The 24,931-nt window shown below is 39.1% G+C and overlaps 1 protein-coding gene across 3 annotated transcripts; it reads right to left on the bottom strand.

Annotated features, from left to right (window-relative positions):
• Positions 1-2,248: 2,248 nt before the first annotated feature.
• On the bottom strand, positions 2,249-10,569 carry LOC134804518 (uncharacterized). Of its 3 annotated transcripts, none has more exons than XM_063777604.1 (4): positions 10,228-10,569; positions 4,199-4,360; positions 3,506-3,757; positions 2,249-2,428 (listed from the first exon to the last, which is right to left on the bottom strand). In XM_063777604.1, exons 2-4 carry the CDS (start codon positions 4,347-4,349, stop codon positions 2,319-2,321), a joined length of 513 nt encoding a protein of 170 aa, XP_063633674.1. In that variant the 5' UTR covers positions 4,350-4,360; positions 10,228-10,569; the 3' UTR covers positions 2,249-2,318. The 3 variants fall into 3 exon arrangements, with proteins under 3 accessions (XP_063633674.1, XP_063633672.1, XP_063633673.1); XM_063777602.1 differs by having other exon boundaries at positions 10,323-10,569; XM_063777603.1 differs by having other exon boundaries at positions 10,326-10,569.
• Positions 10,570-24,931: the final 14,362 nt, after the last annotated feature.

The following is a 24,931-nucleotide window of genomic DNA, read 5'->3' as shown; positions in this document are numbered from 1 at the left end:
ACAATGGTATATCTTAAAAAAATTTGAATTTACTACGGCCTACATAAAGCTCTTTATATAAAGGGGCCCACAGATTACCAGTTCGCCGGACGATATCAGCCTGTCAGTTGTTCGGGGCTGTCAAATTTTTGTTCTAACTGACAGGCCGATACCGTCCGGCGGACTGTTAATCAGTGGGCCCCTTAAGAGACTCATCGCTCCGTCGTTTATCGCTACCGACCGACCGTAATATCAGTTGTTGCTTTAGTAACCGCTGTATTTATTATCTTCCGAACTAAATTCACAAACACCACGTCCCCGCTTTTTGATCACGTCCTGGGCCTATGTTTGTACACAATAAACTGGCAAAGTAAACGCTGTTATTTACAGAATAAATACACTGTTAGGTTACTGACAGGAATATAGAACAATTATAACACAAGCCTTGTATTAGCTTTGTGCCACAAATTTATTTTTACATATTTAGGTTTTAGGAGTGATTAATAGAAAATAGTAAGTTCTCGCGTAATAAATATGCAAAATATGCTTTTGTCTGCTATAAAAGAAAAAGTTTACTTTAACCTAATATAATAATGAATAACACTGGCGTGAGGGACATGTCGTTTTATGGATTATGGTGCATGTTTATGACTGGAGTAATAGCTGTCGCATAAGCCTCGGAACTGTACATTTAATGGCCTGTAAATGAAAAACGGCGGAGTAGTGACGCGAGCTTTCCGAGGGCAGGCGTTGTCGTTTAAATTCCCTTAAGTTCTGACAAAGCAAGTCTTGGCGACTGTTCGGCCGTGGTTTGGTCTATATGATGACGTAACACCGTATCGTGCATGTACGAGGGTATACCGGTGCTCGCTCAATACATTCGTCCTAGCACGACCGCGTTTAGCGCGGCGTAACAAGTGTAACAACACCTCATAATCGTGTAAATAGTCGAAGTACCTACTTTTATTTGTACTGTCTGTTCTGTCAGTATTACTTGAAGCGAAAAAAAAAGTGTTATTATGTGCCTGATTGAAACCTTAAAATTAAATATTAAATCCATTTAGGTACCTACTTGCCTAAGGAAATGAAAGAACGATTTAGAGTAATAGGTATAGTCTACATTGTCTAATGTAGTTAGTGTTATTATTATTTACCAATACTTTATCTTCGTCTATTTTCATAGTTTGATTTGGCCGTCGTGATTCCTGTACGTAATGACTGAAAATGTATTGGCGGAGACAGGTTGGCCGGATCAAACCCATTACCCGTTCTGCTGACAAATGGGACCATTTGTCGGCAAGAAGGCGACGATTTCCTTTTATTTTCTGAGCATACACCAGTGACTGATTCGGATTGCCCTCTTGCCGGGAAAAGTAATATTATATTACAGTTATATAAGTCCTTGATTCTGATTCAATTGCAGTACCCGGTCGCAGAAAGTTTTCAAAGATCAGAGACCACGAGAAGGGTGACTAGAAACCCGCTAATACTGCCTTAAGGCACGGAAGCTCCATTATGCGTGCTCGTACACGCACTTGACTTGAGTTATAAAAAGAGAACCTAAATCAATGGCCGTTCACCACTCGTGGTACTTGTAAGTCTGTAATTATTTAAGACTCAGGGTCAGTCAGGATTTATTGGATCCCTTCCAAACACCCAAGTGGACTTAAATGCCGTTAAATCCAGCTAACACTGTCGGAGACCAACCGCTGGACGTGCTCGTAATTTAAATTGGGCTGACCTCAGATCAATATTTCCATTTTAGTTGAGCCGCCGAAGTTCCTACGAAGTACCCATATGAAGTATCGTGAATTTTTATTTGTACTTTCGGACTAAATTATGTATTTGATATACCTACGTTAAAAAGGGTCCTTAAACAGGCTACATAAGTTAGCTTAGTAAATTAGTATCGAAATATTTTACGATCCAGTCAGTTTTTCGTAAATATAAGCATTAATTACTATATGTTTGTAATTATGGATAATTATTATTCTTACATAAAATGGTTAATCAGTTTTGATAGAGACATACGGGTGAATGATAACAAAATGACATCATTTAGAATATCATTTTGATGTCAAAATGTAAGTTTGAATTGACCTCCAGATCGAGGTACGCTAAATTCACATTCCTGTGTACACCTACAAACATGCATATTTCGGTAGGTATCCCGTGGTTCAATTGACCCCAGTCTACCCTATATGATCCATGTTTACAGGAGGAGAAAGAAATTAAAATGAGATATTAAATAAATACGAGTTGGTGCATATTACAGCTGTGATAAGTAAAAGTGTATACAATAGTTAAAACATTATTGCTTTCTTATACTATCTCAATAATTAAACGGTGATGAGCCCCAGTTGTTTCATAGCGGCGGCCTGTGACATTGCATTATAGGCAAACTGAGTCATTGCCCCTAAGCAATAGTCAATAGTCTGAATCTGAACAGCTGAAAACAAAATATAAATAGGTTTAATTACGAGTAATAGGTACATGTCGGTTTTCCATTAAAAAGTAAAACAAAGGTAAGTAAACTTGGAATTCCCTTAAGTACATTTCAAGTGATTTTGTTAGATCTTCCAGAAAATCATACCTACTCGTAGTAATGGTTCATAAATTAAACGGCGTCCTTTTTTATTATATGTTATTTTCTGATGGGATTTTCTTAAAAAAAGGTTTATCAATTAAGGAGGAATTTCCCACATAATTGTTTATCAAAATTTTATATTACCTCTGTTCTATCCCGGTGCGATTGTAATGTATGTACCTACATCCGTACTAAATTATAGCTTTAAACAATCTCAAGCTAAATATTAAAATATATTAGTATTAGCTAGTTATTAATTTCTTTTAGTAATACTTACCACTGTATATATATCTTGTTTGTAATTAAATGATTTTGATATTATTTGGGGGACAACCTTACACAGATGAACCTAGCCCCAAACTAAGCAAAGCTTGTACTTTGACTACTAGGCGATGAATGATGAATTATGATATATGTAGATTGTAGGTATAGGTATACTTATATAGATAAATTATATAAATAGGTAACATCCGTAACTCAGGAACAAATAAATGTTGGTGATATACACTCATAATTATATAAATGTAAACCAGTGTAAACAAGAAGAAAAGATTTCGCACTTATAAACGATTAAGGTGGTGGTAGTCGTGCTCGACGCGGTCCCAGTACATGTCATCTTGAAACTTAATAAGTCATTGTCAATAGAGGTGACAGCAGGGTGTCATCTATTGGGCATTAGCATGTAGAGCACTAGTACCACCACCTTATATCAATAATTATTTAAAATACAATAAAACATTTACATCAATGAAATTATTCGTTTTCATGATCTGACATTATATTTGACCAGACAGACAGGCACATTATTTCAGGCTTTCATTCAATCGCCGGTAAAGGGGCCCACAGATTACCTGTTCACCGGACGATATCAGCCTGTCATTTAAACGCAAAAGGTGACAGTCACAAACAACTGGTAATCTGTGGGCGCCTATAACGTACTCAGTTGTAATGAACAGGACAGCAAGTCAGCATGGCAGTGGTTGACCAAAACATGGGTTCCCCGGTTCTTAACATTCTGATCCCAGATCATGGCGCACACTGGTTCGTAGATGTCAGTGCAGTGTGTGGGACACGTGTGGTTGCAAAAGTTTCTGCTCCCCACTATAGTGTGGTCGATGAAACGTCTGCCGCTTGTTACCCCCGCTGGCTTTTCTACACCACAAACGTAACCAGGGAGTCGCTTAACTGTAACTGTAAAAATTCCACATCAAAGACAGAAATATTAATTTCAGCAATATTACCTACAATGAAAAATGCAAAATAGAAAACATAAACATAATAATCTCTACTAATATTATTAATGCGAAAGTAACTGTCTTTCTGTCTGTCTGTTAGCTCTTCACGCATAAACCGATGAACATTGGTAGTTTGAGACCCCGGGAAAGACAGGATAGATTTTATCAATCATCATCATAATTCCACGCAGACAACGTCGCGGGCAGAAGCTAACCACGAATAAGGAGTATTCGGGTAGTCCCGAATAACATCTGAATGTCGTGTTGTTCCGAAAATCAACTCTGATTCGAAATATGAGTGATTTTCCAACATTTAGCAAATAAGATTAATTTACTTTGTAAATATGATTAATTTGCTCTTTACATTGAGTTTTAGTTTTAATTAAGTTCAAGTTACCTTTGAGGTAATTATTCAGGATGCACCGTATTTTATTGAGATGGCAATCGTTGGTGTAGAGGCGGAGGTCGCGCGCCGCGCCGACGGCCACCAGAGCGCACACCGGCGCCAGCGTGCGCGAGCAACGCACCCTGCACTCGCGCGCGATCATGCACTCCACACCTGGGTCGCGTTTTATAAAGCTACAAGCTTAGTTATGTTCACAAACATCTTTACAAGTCAATGTTCCAAAAATATATTTCCGCGCCTCTAAGCGCCGCTTGCACCATCCCACTAACCCGGGGTTAAGCAGTTAAACCGTTAACCCAGTATCAAATAACCATGGTAACTGCAGGTTTAACCGATTAACCCCGGATTAGTGGAATGGTGCAAGTGGGCCTAAGAAACTTACAATTAGGTCGTGTATAGTGTGTAGCTTTCAAATAGAGCTCGACGGCTAATCCTCTTGTCTATTGTTAAGTAAAACCACTCGTGCCACGTGCCACAACCACCTGCATAAAAAATACGTACTTCGGTTACTGAGTGCCGGCGAGTCGAACGCTACAGAACCAGTCTAAAATGTGTCATCGAGATGCGTAACAACGGCGCGTTATCGGAGAGCGCACCTACACTGGTTTTTTGAGCGTTGGACTAGCCCGCGCTCAGGTGCCAAATAGAATAATTAAGACCCTTTTTTGCAGGTAAGTAGCACGTGCGGTTTTACTTAACAATAGACAATAGGATTAGCCGTCGAGCTCTATTTGAAAGCTACACACTATATACTCGTAAATATATTTTGGATCGTTGGCTTGTAATAAAGTTTGTGATTTCGTCCATACAACTTCGCTGTTTGCCTCTCTACCCATCAAATATGAAGGAAGAATAACAGGAATCTGTAGCTTAAAAAGACCAAAACCAGAAATACAAAATTTACATTACAAAAACAATGGAGCTACAGAGCCTCCGTACCTAATATAATACTTAATACATCCTGTTATTCTCCTGTCTCTCTTCACAGAACAATAATCAGACAACTAACAGCATCAAATTAAGAAGAAAAAAAAGCGGCCAAGTGCGAGCCCGACTCGCCCATGAAGGGTTCCGTAGCAGCAAGTAACATAATAAAATTGCGGTTTACTATTTATGACATGTTAAAAAAAACTACTTACTAGATCTCGTTCTAACCAATTTTCGGTGGAAGTTTGCGTACATCATATGTTTTTTTAGTTTTATCATTCTCTTATTTTAGAAGTTACAGGGGGGGGGGGGGCACATTTTACCATTTTGGAAGTGTCGCGCAAACTATTCAGTTTAGAAAAAAATTATATTAGAAACCTCAATATCATTTTTGAAGACCTATCCATGATACCCCACACGTATGGGTTAGATAAAAAAAATATTTGAGTTTCAGTTCTAATTATGGGGAACCCCCAAAATTTTTTGTTTTTTTTTTATATTATTGTGTGTAAATCTTAATGCGGTTCACAGAATACATCTACTTACCAATTTTCAACAGTATCTTATAGTTTCGGAAAAAAGTGGCTGTGACATACGGACGGATAGACAGACAGACAGACATGACGAATCCATAAGGGTTCCGTTTTTTGCCATTTGGCTACGGAACCCTAAAAATCAAATGCCGTACGTAAATATTGCTGAACTTAAGGTATGTTGGGAGTTGGGACAAATGAGGATTAGGGATAATATTTATGTACATTAAGTGTACGTGAACGGATAATTGTGATACCTATACTGCCCTCCTAACGAAAAGTGCAATAACTCGAGTTTTGGGTCAAATTGAGTTATATAGATATTCGGATTGAGCATAACGAGTTCTATATTTTCTTCTTAGACAGTTTTAAGGTATCTGTAACGTAAACATGTTTTTTATTAATCAATACTGCAATATCTGAGGCAAACACTTGTGATTTACTTATGAAGAACGCCATAACTGTAGTTATTCTTGGATTAGTAATACTTTTAAGCAACATTACTAACAATATCCACAATAACTATAGATATTACACTTTTAGTAAGTAGGATTAATAAAATACTTCAATATCACTTACTTACAAAAACTGCAATAAGTATAGTTATTACGAATATGATTGGTAGGGTGTATTATTTTTATTAGCACGTTACTAGTAAAAAGTGTAATAAGAATAGTTATCGCTCTTATGCTTAGTAAAATTGTGATAACAAATGTTAGTCCAATAACTAATCATAAACGCAATAAGTGAAGTTGTTACACTTATGTTTAGGATTGTCGAAATTTTAATGATAAGTTTACTTAATAACAAGGCAATACAACTAAGTTACTGCACTTATGTTTAGGACGATGGGGCACAGAGAGTATAGTTTTACCAATCACGGTGCGATATGATGTCAAGTTATCGCATTTATGAGTAGTATAAAATAGAGCATAATATAATAAGTAAAAAAGTTTTAAGTTAAATGGTTTTATTTTAATCAGAAAGTGTACCAAAAACTAGAAAATAAAAATGATTATACCAATCGGAGTCCTAAACGCCACTTTTCGACACTATGCCAGTGATTTAAGTATCAATCGATTTTTTTTTCTCAGACTAAAATAAAAACGTGCGGCGTTAGAAGGAAAATATAATACATTTATATATTTGTAAAAGAAAATCTTAGTAAACATAACTATGTAGTTCGCTAACTAAAACTCCACGTTGCATTGTATATTCTTATATTTTTAGATCTTTCTCAACATTTCTAAATACTAACGCCCCACGTTTTTAATTTAGTCAGAGAAAAAAAATCGATTAATACTTAAATCACTGACATAGTGTCGAAAAGTGGCGTTTAGAATCCGACTCGAGAAGACTACATTGCTAACCGTCTTGCATGATTACTGTCGAGAAAGGAGCATAGGAAGTATATAGGACTCCGATTAGTATAATAATTTTTATTTTCTAGTTTTTGGTACACTTTCTGATTAAAACAAAACCGTTTTACTTAATTTTATTTTTAAGTTTTTACTTTAGTAGCATTACGAGTTAATAAACATATTAGATTGCGCCCCCGCTGCAAGATGACAATAGTTATGTATCTTACTAGGGGGCAAAATCGGATTTGATGATCGAAGCGTTCGGAAGGTTAGTGCTCAGACGCAGAACAATGGTACAAGTGTCTGAAGGCCGAAGCCCTGAAGCGTCCAGGAGGTGAATACTCAACACAGAACTATAGTATAAGTGTCTAAATGCGAAGGCCGAGGGCCGAGCTCCGTGTAGGGCCGAAGGCCTGAAGCGTCCGGAAGGTTAGTGCTCAGACACAGAACAATGGTACAAGTGTCTTAATTGCGAAGGCCGAGCTCCGCGTAGGGCCGAAGGCCCTAAGCGTCCGGAAGGTTAGTGCTCAAACACAGAACAATAGTACAAGTGTCTGAAGGCCGAAGCCCTGAAGCGTCCGGGAGGTGAATACTCATCACAGAACTATAGTATAAGTGTCTAAATGCGAAGGCCGACGGCCGAGCTCCGTGTAGGGCCGAAGGCCCGAAGCGTCCGGGACGTTAGTGCTCAAACAAAGAACAATGGTACAAGTGTCTTAATTGCGAAGGCCGAAGGCCGACCTCCGCGTAGGGCAGAGGGCCGAAGCGTCCGGAAGGTTAGTGCTCAAACACAGAACAATGGTACAAGTGTCTTTATTGCGAAGGCCGAAGACCGAGTTCCGCGTAGAGCCAATGGCCCGAAGCGTCCGGGACGTTAGTACTCAACAAAGAACAATAAATAAATATAAATATTAGGGGACATCTTACACAGATCAACCTAGCTCCAAACTAAGCAAAGCTTGTACTATGGGTGCTAGGCGACGATATACATACTTATATAGATAAATACATACTTATATACATAGAAAACACCCATGACTCAGGAACAAATGTTAGTGTTCATCACACAAATAAATGCCCTTACTGGGATTCGAACCCAGGACCATCGGCTTCGCAGGCAGGGTCACTATCCACTAGGCCAGACCGGTCGTCAATGGTACAAGCGTCTTTATTGCGAAGGCCGAAGGCCGAGTTCCGCGTAGAGCCAATGGCCCGAAGCGTCCGGAAAGTCAATACTCAAATACAGAACTAAAGTATAAGTGTCTAAATGCGAAGGCTGAAGGCCGAGCTCCGCGTAGGGCTGAAGGCCCGATGCATCCGGGTTAGTGCTCAAACAAAGAACAAGTACAAGTGTCTAAATGCGAAGGCCGAAGGCCAACCTCAGCGTAGGGCCGAAGGCCCGAAGCGTCCGGGAGGTTAATGCTCAAACACAGAACAATGGTACAAGTGTCATAAAATACACTTTTGCAGCAACCTCTTCTTCTTCTTAAACCTAGCGTTTTCCCGGCCTAGCGCCAGGGTCCGCTTTCCTGCTCAGTCTTCTCCACTTTGCCCGGTCTTCGGCATCCTCAGGTGTGAGATTGTTCTCTCCCATGTCCGCTGTCACAACGTCCAGCCAGCGCTTCTTAGGCCTACCGCGGCCGCGTGATCTAGGGCCTTGGACAGTGAGATTGAGGCATCTATTTCCGACGTAGTCTACCGGTCTGCGGCGTATATGGCCATGGCCATACCATCGGAGGCGACTTTCCTGCAGCTTATCCGCTACGTCACGGATTCCGAGGCTGCCACGCATGTGTTCGTTACGTATGCGATCTAGTCGCGTAACGCCACACATCCATCGCAACATCTTCATCTCCGTGACGTGAAGCTGCTGGACATGCCTCCTGAGGACAGGCCAGGGCTCGCTACCATATAGTAGGACTGGTCGGATGATGCTCTTGTACACAAGGCCCTTTAGCTTCACCGGTATCCTGGGGTCGCAGAGGACACCGGTTACTTCTCGCCATTTTGCCCAAGCAGCGCTAATTCGGGCTGGGACGTCGTGATCGATTTCACCCGATTCGTGCAGCACGGACCCAAGGTATTTGAATTTATTCGTTTTCACGACAAATTCGTCTCCTACCTTTATGGGGTCGGGGTCCGTGCCGCCACATGCCATGTACTCGGTCTTCGCAACATTTAGTTTCAGACCGCCGTTCTCTAGCGCACCCTTTCATTGGTTCACTTTATGCTCCAGTTTCTGTTTGTCCTCATCTGTCAGTGCAATGTCGTCAGCGTACGGTTTTGCAACAACCATAATAGAAAAAAAAATTAAACACATTGTCTTACTAATTAAAACTGCAATAAGTAAACTACTTATTGTACTTAAGATTTAAGCATACAGTACAGCACCATACTATAATTGCTTAAAATAATCGTAATATCTTGAATTACTTACAATAAGTGCGATAAGTGGACTACTTATTGCAGTTATGGCTTGTAATTATATCATGTCTGTATTGGACCATCCTAAGCATAAGAGCGTTTGCTCATTTTTTATAGTATTAATAAATAAATAAATCATTATTAGGTACATACAAATAAACTCAATAATATTATCTATTTTTTGGTCAAAGTTTCAAGTCAATAGGATGTGTAATATTGGAGATATCAACTAAACAAATTTAAAATATATTACCGCGTTTTTCTCGAAAGTAGCTTGACTCTAGTTATTGCACTTTTCGTTAGGAGGGCAGTATAAACCTAAGCGTTTTGTCGTTAAAAAGTCACACACCTTCCAACGCCATTATCTTCGCTTCCATAACACACTCAGTCGCAAATTTCAAGCGAAACTTTGTAAACGTTAAATACTTACATAAATAAAAACATAGCTTTATCACAAGATTATCCAACGATACGAGCCGCACTGAACACGGACACATAAATAAATAGTTAAGGCTTACCAACTAGTCGAAAAATAGAATATGAAAGAAAATTACTAGTTCAAAAGGAATAGAGAACAAAAGCTAAGCCAATGCAATCAAACAATTATAAACTCTCGGGTTTGCGCCTATAGAAAGTTTAAATAGCGTAAACAAACTAAATTACTTTTATTTTTATTGCTTCCGTATATCACACTCATTAATATAATATTGTATTAACATTCACTTTGTTAAAATAACTGCTCAATAACATTAGGTTAAATGTCATATTTGCTTACCACTATTAAAATTTCTATCGGCCTGGATTTTTATGAATTCGGTAAGTAAGTTCCTTTTGCAATAATATTTTATTAAAATGTATTTTAATACACACTACATAAAAGTAATACGCAATAGTAAAATCCTTTTCCAAAAGCACACATGTTAACTTTGTTCACTGAGCCTGAAGCAATTTAAATTAAATACGAGTATATGATTATATTATGTAGCGGTCTCGATTGTTTGCTGCAAATAAGAAATTTATGCGTATGAATTTTTAATTGAATTTTCAATCCCGACAATAAAACCCCAATCGTTGACTGTGCCTATGTAATTATTTAACAAATTTAATTTCATGTGTTTACTTATGTACTAACTCCAAATGAAACAAATGCCGTTTTTTGATAGATTTGAATATTGAGCTTATTTAGAAACTTGCCATAATATAATGTATGTTCGGGTCAAATTGCAAGCTAAATTACACCCACTTCCCATTATTGAGCTGAAACTTTACATAACTATGTTACATATATGTATGTGAATCCAAGCCCAATAGGAAAGTAGCGAATTTGATGTGGAATAGATGATGGTAAATGTACTCGTAGTGAGATTAGTTTGTCACTGTTGACACGTCTCTGGCTTGCCTCATTCTACCCTATTAGGACAATATTGATTACAATATTTTAATCTTGAATGTATGTGTCCACGCGGACAATACCCCTCTTTAGGATGGAACGAACAGTGTTTCCCACTATAATGAGATTTTCTCGAGCGATGTGAGCGAGGCGTAAAGAAAGTTTTTAAAAAACAATGTAACTTAAAATACAAAAGGGTTTAGGCATAAACATATCGGAAACCGTTTATAAAGTCATCGATGAAATAAAAAATTCACAGATTTCGTGCCTCACACGACTATCAAGCACATTGGAAATGAATCTACGGAATTCGAAAAACTATTGTCGCTGAGCGACGAGAAAGTCTGGATAAGGAAAAAGTTACAAAATAAAACTACAACGTTGAATGATAATTATTTTATTTTTAGACTAACACAAGTATCCTGGACATAACGCATGTGAACAAACAAATTGCAAAATTCCCACACGCGTATCCAAGTTTGAATAATTGTCGCCGTGGCGCATAAGTATAGGTACATATTTCATTTTTCGATTAATAAGCAGGATATATTAATGTTCAAAGTACAAGAAAATTATTACACGGCAAATCCGTAGTCAACTCGAGAAGTGGTGATCGGCAGCGGCCCATTTGCTGCAAGATATGAAATTTTCTTGACAGCAGTGCTCATCAAGACGAGTCGGATGACCAAAACAGCGTGTGCCTATGTTGCAACAAACCTGAGTTCCTTTAGGTACAGCCAGGGTTCAGCATCAGCTATCTGCTAGCAGCCGCCAGCAACATGCTGAGGTGAGACCATTTCGTGGCACTTTCTTTTTTATGTTTCTCTGTATAAGTTTTTATTTTCTCCCTCTCCCTCTCCCTCTCCCTCTCCCTCTCCCTCTCCCTCTCCCTCTCCCTCTCCCTCTCCCTCTCCCTCTCCCTCTCCCTCTCCCTCTCCCTCTCCCTCTCCCTCTCCCTCTCCCTCTCCCTCTCCCTCTCCCTCTCCCTCTCCCTCTCCCTCTCCCTCTCCCTCTCCCTCTCCCTCTCCCTCTCCCTCTCCCTCTCCCTCTCCCTCTCCCTCTCCCTCTCCCTCTCCCTCTCCCTCTCCCTCTCCCTCTCCCTCTCCCTCTCCCTCTCCCTCTCCCTCTCCCTCTCCCTCTCCCTCTCCCTCTCCCTCTCCCTCTCCCTCTCCCTCTCCCTCTCCCTCTCCCTCTCCCTCTCCCTCTCCCTCTCCCTCTCCCTCTCCCTCTCCCTCTCCCTCTCCCTCTCCCTCTCCCTCTCCCTCTCCCTCTCCCTCTCCCTCTCCCTCTCCCTCTCCCTCTCCCTCTCCCTCTCCCTCTCCCTCTCCCTCTCCCTCTCCCTCTCCCTCTCCCTCTCCCTCTCCCTCTCCCTCTCCCTCTCCCTCTCCCTCTCCCTCTCCCTCTCCCTCTCCCTCTCCCTCTCCCTCTCCCTCTCCCTCTCCCTCTCCCTCTCCCTCTCCCTCTCCCTCTCCCTCTCCCTCTCCCTCTCCCTCTCCCTCTCCCTCTCCCTCTCCCTCTCCCTCTCCCTCTCCCTCTCCCTCTCCCTCTCCCTCTCCCTCTCCCTCTCCCTCTCCCTCTCCCTCTCCCTCTCCCTCTCCCTCTCCCTCTCCCTCTCCCTCTCCCTCTCCCTCTCCCTCTCCCTCTCCCTCTCCCTCTCCCTCTCCCTCTCCCTCTCCCTCTCCCTCTCCCTCTCCCTCTCCCTCTCCCTCTCCCTCTCCCTCTCCCTCTCCCTCTCCCTCTCCCTCTCCCTCTCCCTCTCCCTCTCCCTCTCCCTCTCCCTCTCCCTCTCCCTCTCCCTCTCCCTCTCCCTCTCCCTCTCCCTCTCCCTCTCCCTCTCCCTCTCCCTCTCCCTCTCCCTCTCCCTCTCCCTCTCCCTCTCCCTCTCCCTCTCCCTCTCCCTCTCCCTCTCCCTCTCCCTCTCCCTCTCCCTCTCCCTCTCCCTCTCCCTCTCCCTCTCCCTCTCCCTCTCCCTCTCCCTCTCCCTCTCCCTCTCCCTCTCCCTCTCCCTCTCCCTCTCCCTCTCCCTCTCCCTCTCCCTCTCCCTCTCCCTCTCTCGAACGAACGAACTCTGCGAAACATGAAGTCATAAATGTCCTGTGAAAAATGTCGTTCTGACTTTTTGACTATTTTAAGGTTAGGCTACAGGGCAAACCCTTAACCCGATCGTCTTTGTTTTAGGCTCAAATTGTAGCTGACTAAATTGTCCAGAGCCGTTTTTCTCAAATTTTTGATATCATTCTTCGTTTCCAAATTATCGAGCACCAAAATCAAAAATTCGGAAAAAATTGAATTTTATTTTCACTATTTCGACCATAACTTTTTTTGTTTTTGACTTTCTCGTATAATTATTTTTGCACCTTACAGCTCTCGTGATTATGCGTCTTTTGAGCCTATTTTTTAATATCATATCTTCACAACTTTCCGAGATATAAGGGGATCGCACTTTTTCGTGAAATCGGACCGTAAACTGGAGCAAACGAAAAGACATTTCCAATGTCAAAAGTATGCCATTAACACATTCACTGCCCCCGACGCACATGTGCGTCCACCGTCATACAAGTTTGTTCCTAGGCCACGCCCCCTGGCAGTGAATGCGTTAATAAACAATTTATGCCTTCATGGTTTAAGGTGCCCACGCCCACAGATTACTAGTTCGCCGGACTCGCAGCCTGTTAGTTGTTCGGAGCTGTCGAATTTTGCGTTTAACTGACAGGCTGATATCGTACGGTGAACTGGTAATCAGTGGGCCTCTTTAGGCCGAAGTAAGGCTGGTATAGATCTTTTATATCTCATCACTGTACTATAGGAGCCGCGTAGGGAAACTGATGGGTGGCGATGGCGATGGCTAAATACCGAACGGCGTGTTTATACGGGTTATTGGAAAAGGGTTGCAGAACGAAAAAATAACAAAATGTCAGGCGTCCATTTAGAGAGACACCGTTTAGTTTTTGACATTTTCTCTCACCAAAGTTGTTGTTGCAAGGGTTTTAAGGCACGAGGGTTAAACAAACTTTGCTCCCGAGTGAAGTTTCAACAGGGAAATACTAACTGCAAAATTACAGATTAAATTCAAATGACAATTATTAAATATTTATCGTTTAAAATCATCACATAAAAGTCAATTTCACCAGCCAACATGAGAACACAACTAATAATTTTCATCCGATTACTTTTCAACTCTTGAAAACTCATTATCACTATTTTGTTTCAGTTAGCAAATGATACACCAATATTACAATCAACCTAATCTTAGAATTGGACATCAGTTTTGAGGCTGGAAGTTTGGAAATCTAAGTTCGTTTCAAAGGGAATTTGAAAGACGGGAGGGTAATTGATATCAATTAGGATTGCGCTGGCGGCTTGGCTGCGAGCTCTCACAATAGACTATCTCGCGCGCGAAATAGCCTCGGCGAACTCGCCTTTCACTCATCGAGATTGTCGTTCTGATAAATTGTCTTTGACGAACTTCATTAATTCTTCTGCAAACCTATTATGTCATGTAAATGAGAATTACGGTTCGATCTTAGTTAATTGGTTCTGACGACCATATTTGGAATCATAATTGCTCAAGATAGAATGCACTTAAGTTAAAGTATAACATTACCTACAGTCACCGTCAGATATATCGGAACGGCCAAGGTGCCCAAAAATATCTAAACATACACAAGTATTATGTTTTGATGATAAGCTTTGTCTGGCGATTGCATATTTATACCCAGATTCCTTATACAGGATAATTCAGGAGACGTGAGCAGGACTAACACTGCGCATTTCGTAAATTATAAGCAACTGTTTCGTATCAGTATTAGTGAGGTTAACGATAATTTTGTAGTCGTATTGAAAAAAAAAGTTATTAATTTATTTACGACATGCATGGTCACCCTAAAATTAGAATACTAAACTACCGATATTCTGTGTCAAATGTCATTACTGTCATCACGGTCTGGTTACTTTTGAAAACTCGTATCTCATTCAAGTTTGTCAGTTTATTTTCTTCGTAATCAAAATGCTGTCATTACGGTTAAAGAGGTTTTATGTTTATTAATTATGTCATTACTGTCATCACGGTCTGGTTACTTTTGAAAACTCGTATCTCATTCAAGGTTGTCAGTTTATTTTCTTCGTAATCAAAATGCTGTCATTACGGTTAAAGAGGTTTTATGTTTATTAATTAGGTCTTGTAGGGTGACCATGATTGTAGAGAATTAAATTTGCCCTCACCAAAAAGTAAAAAAAAAGGAAAAAGTGTGGTTGTTTTCACCTAAATACGACGGTGATCGATCAATTATCAGTTACTGAGTGTGCAGGATTAGTCCTGCTCACGTCTCATGAATCACCCTGTATGTATGGCTCATGCGAGGACAAAATAAGCCGTAGATGCGTATTAAGTTTAAACTTTCTTCTATTTAAGCGAATTAGGTATGTCAAATTGGCCTATATTTTACCAAGGATGTCTGTTGAGTATGAGTTTGCTAAAAGATAAAGCTTTTTACCAAACCACCTGAGCCCGTGTGTAAGTAAGCGAGGCAGCGACGAAATCGCACTGCTGAAAACTTAAACGGGAGAAAAGCAGCCGGTCGTCTTGAGTACAGAGAGGCTGTTAGGAAGTTTTAACGACCGTGGACTTAGCAAGTCTGAAAGAAACGCCTCACATAATCTTCCAGGCACTTTACTAATACTCCTTATAATTTCATACAGTTTTCTGTTTGCTTGACATTTTTAATCATCAGTCTTCGCAGTTCTGCAAATTTTACGGCTTCCATACCTCAAGAGGAAAAAATGGATCACTCGTGTCTTTCCGACTTTCTGTCTGTCATTTCTCTTCTCGGATGCTTTAATTTTATTTTATTTAACGCTTTTCAGTAGCTATGCTTATCGTCGGTTTAATTTTTTACATATATTTTTTTTTCGCATATTAGTTAGTGAAAGTTCAATTAACTTTTCATCTTTCTAACTTTCAGCTCAGATTAGTTTGTAAAATTCAGCTACATTAGTATACAGGCTTAGAAATGGGTATACTTAATACCTTGTAAAATACTAATATTTGTCAATATATATCTGAATCTGAATTTTCAGTTTCTCTTGCGGTTTTTCCCATGTTTTCCCACGTAGTTAATTGAATTATAATTAAAACTATTGAAACGAAAAATTGGTGCAGAAGTACACAGAATAATTGAGTTCAATAACAGAATAAGTGTTCATTTTATCGCAAAATGATGTCTGAATGCGCTTTATCAATGTTTCAATGGAACAGCAATATGTATAATAAACAATAAATCACAATTAGCACCAGCATAGTCAGCCTTATCCAACGGTGCTCTGCGGTTCACCTTATTTGAGAACTTCCTGCAGTGCGCAAGGCGTTATGGTCACTTCACAAAATGCCATTATAAGCTCGAATTGATTTAGTATTAAAACTGATTGGTTACTCTTAGCACACAGTCTGCAAAGCCATTTGTATCGTTTAATCAAGGTGAAGTGGTGGACTTTAGAGACGCGATTATTCATTGTTTGTTGTCAACTATCTGCTCTGCGGACATTTCTGCAAATTCACTACAAAGTTCCAAGACGTTTCAATCGGCTAATAGAGTCCATTAGTTTGGTTTATCCTGTAGGTACTTTATACGCACTAGAGCAATGAATGGGTTGTTGTAGGATATACGTGGATGAATTATATACAAAGTTTTTATTAAGAATTAAGTCAAGCATAGTAACCTACTTGTTATCTAGTACAGTAACATGTAATATTAAAATAAAATCCACAAGTAATAGGTATTAGGTAGGTATACACTGCATCATGAAGTAAAAGCTACATTGTTATTAATATTACAAAAGTGTTCGTTACAGTAGATGTTATAAAATATCAGAGAAGGTTTCTGTTGGGACCTTGTCAGTAACTTTCTTTTGACAAGTTTCCCAATACTTGCTTGGAGCGAGGGTTCAATCAAAAGTTTGCGAAGAAAATAAGTACAGTTACATAATTTAACGTAGAAATATTGTATCTAGTTCATTCGTCACCAAGTTTGCGCGTTAGCACTGGGCAAGGCCGCACATTGCTTGCTACTAGGGGTCACAAAACCGTGCGTATTTTTGAAAACCGGTTTTTCGGTTTTTGTGAAACAGCAAAACCGAGTTTCCGGTTTTTTCGGTGATTTCGAGTTTACGTATTAATTTGTAAAATAAGCAAGTATTTTTAAGATCAATGCTTTAATATTACCTTTATCTTTACCAAGACTATCAAATTCCATCAATAAAGCTTTTAAAGCAATTCTAAAACGGAATGCCTAAGCAAAATATTACATGACAATGGTGTTGAAACAGTCCTCCTTCTGGAAACACACACCGTCGATGATGCCCAACTCGCTAAACGAGGTAAAATACCGGGATTTGATTTGGTAGCGCCATTAATCATTACACTATTAACAATATAGAACTACAACATACGCCCAGTCTTCTCTTACTGCCCTGGTCAACGTGATTTCCAATAACATCGCCACCACGATTATTAAAATCGGCGAAACGAGGATATGCAACATATATAAGCCTCCATGTAGCTGCTGGCCTACTCTACGCCTTCCTTACTTGGAACATCCATCCCTTTACATTTGAGACTTGAATAGCTACCATACCAGCTGGGGATATAGGAAATCTGATGCCAGCGGGTAGGCGATCATGGACTGGGCAGATAGGAACAACACTTTTTTAGCCATTTCTAACAAAGGCAAAAGAATGTTCAAATGAGTTCGATGGAGAAGTGACCACAACCCGGACCTAGTCTTCACAACAAAAGCAATAGACGGTACTCCAGGGGCCGCCGAGCGGTAGGTGCTAGCAGATTTCCCACATTCTCTACACCGCGCAGTATTAGTTATCATAGGTCTGAAAATACCGATGATTGAGTCGTATCCCGCCTAATACCACCTCGCGGGCGTTTGCTTATGCTGACGACCTGGCCCTTGTGACACAAGAAGACAGCTTGAAAATGGGACAAAATACCCTGGAAAAGGACCCAGGTCCTAATATCTATTAGCTGATTTTTTCTCTCGGTGGCGTTTGTGCCCCAGAACTTCCAAGACCGAGGTGACCTGCTTTCACCTGTGCATCAAACTGGCCAACAAGGAGCTTTGACTTATATCGACCGAGATATGGACCGTGATTACCTTTTGCATTGTTTTCGAGCTCCCGATATTTCGACGCAGTTACATGCATCTTGTTCACGGGTCACAGTCGATATAAGTCTAGTGAAAATAACCGTGAACCAAAACAGTTAAGGAGCTGAGAGTAAAATTCAGGGGCAATCTTCTCCACCACAACTTCCATACTAAATATCTCCGAAGCATCCTGGATAGAAGCCTCAACTTCAAGGAGCACATTAGCAGCCTATTTATCTGCAAAACTGGGCAAATAGACACTGGTGAACGTGTCCACAGTCTTCACATCTCTCAGTCATGATGATAGGACAGAGAAGAAGAAAACTGTACATGGTAAATGCCGCCTGACATGATTGACTTTTGTTATAATTAATCCAATTAACATTTTTAACTAGAGATCAAGTTCAACGTTGTAGTAGTATACAACGTTGAACTAGGGAAATTAAGGGATATTTAGTGAAAATAGTAAGCTGTTTATGTATACAATTAGTGCGTACTTATAATGTGTTGTATTGTTCTAAATATAATAAGAAACTCTGAAGTGCTTGTTGCTCATCAAAATAATTAAACTTTATATATAAAACTGTAAAATCGAAAAACTCGAAAAAGCCGGTTTTATCAAAGTTAAAACCCGGTTTTTGCAATTGGCTAAAAACCCGGTTTTTCCGGTTTTTTCGATTTCGGTGAAACCGGGTTTATGAAGCCTACTTGCTACACATGTACCTACGCACCTACTCACACCACCACACTACACAAGTACACAGGACATATTTTGGACAAGAGACGTCCGTTATTATTGCATATGCACCTACATACCTGCGCACACTACAAAGGACATAGCCACAGCAATGGGGATTTTATAATAATAACTAGGTGTGGAGATATAATAATGTACCTACCTACACCTAATCAAAATGATCAAAACCTGCCAGACGCCCAACTAGAGTTAAGATTGTGACAGAATTGTCGTAAGGTACCCACGGGAGTTATCAAGTTAAGAGATATAGTTTCGGAAATTTTGCTTTAGTTTTGACAGAATTGTCGTAAGGTACCCACGGGAGTTATCAAGTTAAGAGATATAGTTTCGGAAATTTTGCTTTATTTTTTATCTAAAAAAAAATCCTTACATTTCCAAAAAAAGATTTTCTCGATATCCATCAATTCAATTACATATTTTACGACCAAACGTCTGCAAGTTTGGGCCTCAGTAAAGTTCCCAGTTAACCAAAAATTTTAAGTCCAATTTAAATTTAAATGTTTGTACTTTTTAAATTTACGAAGTTTAATGTAGGTACACATACAAACGGAGCTAACGAATAAAAATAACCGCTAAAAAGTTTCAATCAGCAATATTATGTACAACTTTATATTTCAACACCAAATCATTATGGCTTAAATGGTTTTCAATATAGGTAGGTACTGTGATTAGTTTGTTGACGTTTGTGGGCCCTTGACATTTACAAGCGGGACTTTACTAAATAATCCCTAATTAAATTGTTCTCTGCAGATGACGTCAGACTAAAATATTAATTGCTTCCCGAGTCCTGAGCGCCGGTTCACTCTCCCAGATTACCATAACAATAATTACTTGTATAGTATTTGAGTACCTCTAGACGTTTCACTTAATCCTATTTCCCTGATTAACCAATCAGGAAACTAAATTTAAATTATGATAATTTATGTCAGGTTCAATTTTACACTACTTTGCATACACAAAAAAATCTAGGTACCTATGTATAGGTACCTACGTGATGTTGTTACTAGGTTAAGGTTTTTATATCCGATACTAAGCAAAGTGACGCCGTTAAGTGGTGAATGGTGGTTCAATCGATGGATATGTGGAGCCCTTGTGACAATGTTTTTAATTTGGTCATAGAGAAATAAGTAGGTAAGCTTACACATTATAATTATTTTTGATTACTTATTTAAATCAGTAATAATAAGCATGCATTCTATTTGAAATGCGATCGATCGAAATTTGGAATCTAGTGGTATTGACCACTCGATTCCAATTCAATTAGTAAAATTTAAATGCCTATAATAATTCAATTCAATACAGTGCTCACTCCATACATGGGTTTTCATAATTAATGATAAGACGTTGTATGGGAGGTATGGTAAAGCGTACCTATTATGTAATAAGAAAACTGGCTTTAAACTTAATACTTAGGTACCTACCTATTAAGCTTAATTACAAATAACTTCAAATAAGTTTACAGTACATATGGCCCTATTTTCCCACACTAAAATAGCACTTTTCGTGTGTATGTCAAAAGTTTAAAGGGCCATATGTACTGTAAAACGTTGTACGATACACGTGCGAATAGGTAATTCGCAACTCGTGTCGATTTAAAACACCCCCTTTGGTCGTGTTTTAATTTATCGCCACTCGTTTCGAATTTCCTCTTTTCCGCACTTGTATCGTAAATAACTATTTCGCAAAGCTCGGTTAAAACTTATTATACTTATATAGGTAAATGGGTTTTTATATTTGTATGGAGTGAGCACTCTAAACTTATTTCTCTATGATTAAAGTCAACCATTAGGTGACATCGGTAGAAAAAGGTCGGAAATCACCAATTTCAATCAGATCCCACGTATTTTTTTTAAATATATATTTTTTATTTATTATTTAGGAAAATAACCTATTCTACTTAATTTGATTACACTTTTAGACTTTACAAAAATGTAATCAAATATAGTATTTTAAGCTCCAAAGTGGACGCTTGGACGAGTGTTGTGCGTTGTGCGCGGCCGCGGACGTCGAGTCACGCGCCTGACATTAATAATTTGCGGTGTCCGCAGACGCATGCTGCGAGAATATTAAAGGCGTGTAACAATAAAGAAAATCTATAAACTAAGGGATGTTGAGGCAAAAAACTATTTACGGTCATTCCCACGGGTGCAAATAATAGCGTACATACTTACTATATTGCATGCGAATAAAGATGGCTAGTATAGCAAGATAACTTGAATCACGTTTTAAATCACATTTCATGTTTTTTACTAAACCCCGTACCTATGAATTTTAGGTTATTTAACCTTTAACTTGATACCTGGAATAGTCGTTGGCGTTATTTTTCTTTTCTTGTTCTTTCTTTTTTCTTGAGATCAGTCCCGAAAGTGTCACTTAAGGATGACTCACGTCATTGTCATGTCATTTTCTATGATGGCTGATCGGTCATCACGTGGTGCTTTCCATAGAAAACGAAGCGCCGGGAGCTCCGGCCCGAACCCAGCCCGGTCTAGCGTGAGTCATCCTATAACCGTGACTGTAAGACCATCTTCTACGAGTACCTAAGTACTTCAATTCAATCAATTATTCAACTCTCAAAATCTATCGGAACTAAAGCAAACATAATAGAAACCAGTTAAAACAAAATCTTATAATTTAAAACCAAAATTACTTTATTCGGTCGATAAATAATACCAATCTATTACCTACTATTAACATGGAAGTCGAAAGTAAACGGTTTATATATAAGAACTTATTACATGGGCTTTATTTTTTGGTCATTAATTACCTACTGGAGTGGAGTCACGTAAACATGGGAACGTGCATAGGTCGTATGTACCTATTTACAATAAAATATTGTTTTACACATAACAATACTAAAAATAGGCTGCATTATAGTCAGCCACGAAGAAGTTCGCTCGCCTCGAGAGAGGGCACTCGGCAAACTTTTTTAATATTAAAGTTTTAAATAAAATGTGTTTGCGGCCGTTTTCCAAATCGCTTGGAATAAATCATTAAAACGAATGAATTGGCAAGGTAAACTCGCTACACTTGCAAATTTAATAAAAAAGATCGCCATAAATCACGGCCGCAGCTTTAAGCATCAGTCATGGGTTATCGTATAGGCATATACGTGACATGCGTTTGTGTGTGCAGTGTATACCTACACATGAATGTTCCCGTTATTTCCAAAACGGATTGACCTAGGTATTTAGTTGCGCTTTTCGGTGCAGGCAGTTTAAATTCACTAAAGGGCGCTGTAGTCCCTGGTGTTCACTTAATTATACGGCAAATGATGATGATGGAATTTCCTTTTGCAGGGTTGCTCCTTTTGACTCACAGATTGATTTGGGAAGGGGAGCCAATCGAATTTTTAATGCAAAATTTTGACTTAAGGGGGGCTGCCCCCCAAAATATGTAAAAAATAAAGTATTGCTATGTGGTCAAGTTTGGTATCATTTTCATGTAACTCAAGGATGCAAAATTCGTTTCTGATATTTAATTTATTAGTCTTACTAATTATGGAGCTTTTTTGCCAAAACGCTGCATTTTGAGATGGAAGCAAGCCACTTTGCACGATGATAGTGGAGACCAAATAAAACGATTTTTTTCGAAGCACCCGTAATTTCGTCCTTAGGAGCCGAGAAAAAGCAAGGTCTGTTAAAAAGAGGAAAAAAAATCTACAAGTTTCACGGATCCTCCGACTAAGATAAATTTGGTGTCAATCGAAAGAAAATAACTTTGCTTGATGTAAAAAAAAAATATACACAAAATTTATATTAAAGAAATATAGTGTTAGTGTAAAATTATAAATAAAATCTTTGAGGTTTTATTTTTCAAATAGTGTCTTCCACGTTGAAAAATGTCTGCAAATATGTACTTAATAAATAAGTCAAACACATTTCTTATCAGAAACTGAAAACCTCATCAAAATCGGTTAAGTAGTTTATAAGATTCATATTCCAGATATTGGCCTAGTTTTATTGACATGACGATTAATAATTAGTGACTACTTTTAAGTACTGTATTAAGTTCTAACTATGTTGTGCTTTTCTTATTAATATAAAACACACCTTTATCTATGTATTATATAAACATTTATACATATATCTTCAAATTAATTAAACAATTTATGAGGCATTGTGTTTAAAAGTAGGGCTAGTACTTTAATCCCTACCTTATTGGGCAAATTAAAGTTGTAAAGTTAGTAGGTACGTTAAAGTACGTATAATAACTTATATAATTCTATAAAAATATTAGGTACATTTTCAATATAAAGTATATTTATCTGTAAAAAAGATCTACATTTTATTCTCTTTTTTATTTCACCTCTAGTTTAACCAGCTTAGCCAGTATGAATGAAGCTGAAGATGAATAATCTTTTTCTTGTAAATATATAATATCATCATATCAGCCTTTAATCGCCCACTGCTGAGCATAGGCCTCTCTTCGAGTACGCCACTTATCCCGGTCCTGAGACAATCTCATCCAGAAGTGACCCGCAATCTTCGGAATGTCGTCCACCCAACGAGCCAACAGACGCCAGGCACTTCTTTCGTCTGAAAGCGGCCACCATTCCTTTAACATTTTGGACCACATGCCATAACTCTGCCTGGCTACATGTCCCGCCCAGCTCCATTTAAGTTTGGTGATGAGGCATCCGACGTCTTGCATCTTGGTGTGGCGTCGGATCTCGACATTCTTGAAGTTTGATGCCGAGCATGGCGCGCTCCATGGCTCTCTGTGCCACTCGGATTTTATACACCGCCTCTTTAGTGGGCGTTCATGTCTCGGCACCGTAGGTCATGGTAGGTAGGACACATTGGTTAAAGAGGCGAGTTTTCAGGCATTGTGGAATGTTAACGGGTTTGAGGATGTCCGCTAGTTTATTGAATGCCGCCCAACCCAGCTGGATTCTCCTGGAGATCTCCTTCTGCTAATGTGTTTTGTCAAATGATAGAATATATCCAAGATACACGTATTGCTCGACCACCTCCTGTCTTTCGTTCCCAATCGTAATGGTTGGAATCGATTTACTAGAGATGTTCGTCATAACTTTAGTCGTGGACGTATTCAGCTTAAGATCTATTCAAAGAAGCATGGCTTTCAACCATGCCTTAAAGATCTTCCAGGGACTCGGCAAACAGAAAAGGCGGCAGGTGCGACAAGAAGACACCATGGAGATTGATACCAGTTCTGTCCCATGCAAGCGTTTTTATGACGTCGTCTAGCACTGCCGTAAAAAACTTGGGTGAAATGACTGAAATGATATCCCCTTTCGATAGATATTGGGTTACTGGGTTTGTAAAGCCAAACTTGCATTGTTGCCGAGGTATATGTAGCTCCTAGAGCAGATCCACGTAGCGATTGTCGATTGAGCAGCGATGGAGAAAGTCAAACACCGCCCAATGCTCGACACAGTCGAAGGATTTTTCGTAATCTACGAAGGCCATGCACAGGGTCCGGTTGTACTCGTGACTGTTCTCCATTAACTGCTTTATCGCATGTATATGGTCGATTGTAGAGAATCCGCTCCGGAAACCAGCCTGCTCGGGAGGTTGGCATTCATCGAGGTTACTACAAGTTAGGCGATTGCATAAAACTTTTGCAAAGAGTCTGTACGTACGGGAAAGGCTTCGATATATCTCCTTTTTTATGTAAGATGGTGACTATGGCAGGTTTCCACATATAAATATATAATATACTTACATATCTCTAATGTAGATAAATTAAGTACCTTGTAATTTACTTATAATTTACTATGACTTACACGCCTTTTGGACTATATAAAACGAAAAATCCCACATAAATAAAAGTAAGCCAACGTCTGAAACTTGTATCTCAAAAACTGCCAAACCGATTTTGATGCGGTTTTCGTCATTTAGTAAGAAATATATTTGACTTTAACGAAAAATACTTGTTTTCAGACATTCTTCAAAGTCGGGGACATTATTTGCAAGAATAAAGCGCAAAAGAGGAAAAAATGGTTTTTAATAATTTCACACTAATATTGGTTGAAAAGATTTTGTATTTATTTTTTTTACGTTAAAAAATGTGATTTTCTTTCAAATGATATCATTTTTATTTCAATATTTGTTGTTCCCTGAAACTTGTGGAATTTTTTTCTTTTCCCTAATAGACCTCGCTAAATCTCGGCTACTAAGGGGTGAATTTTTGGGTGCTTCGGAAAAAATCGCTTACT

Source organism: Cydia splendana, chromosome Z, assembly GCF_910591565.1.
Source record: "Cydia splendana chromosome Z, ilCydSple1.2, whole genome shotgun sequence".
NCBI lineage: Eukaryota > Metazoa > Arthropoda > Insecta > Lepidoptera > Tortricidae > Cydia > Cydia splendana.
This window is presented reverse-complemented; position numbering and strand designations above follow the sequence as displayed.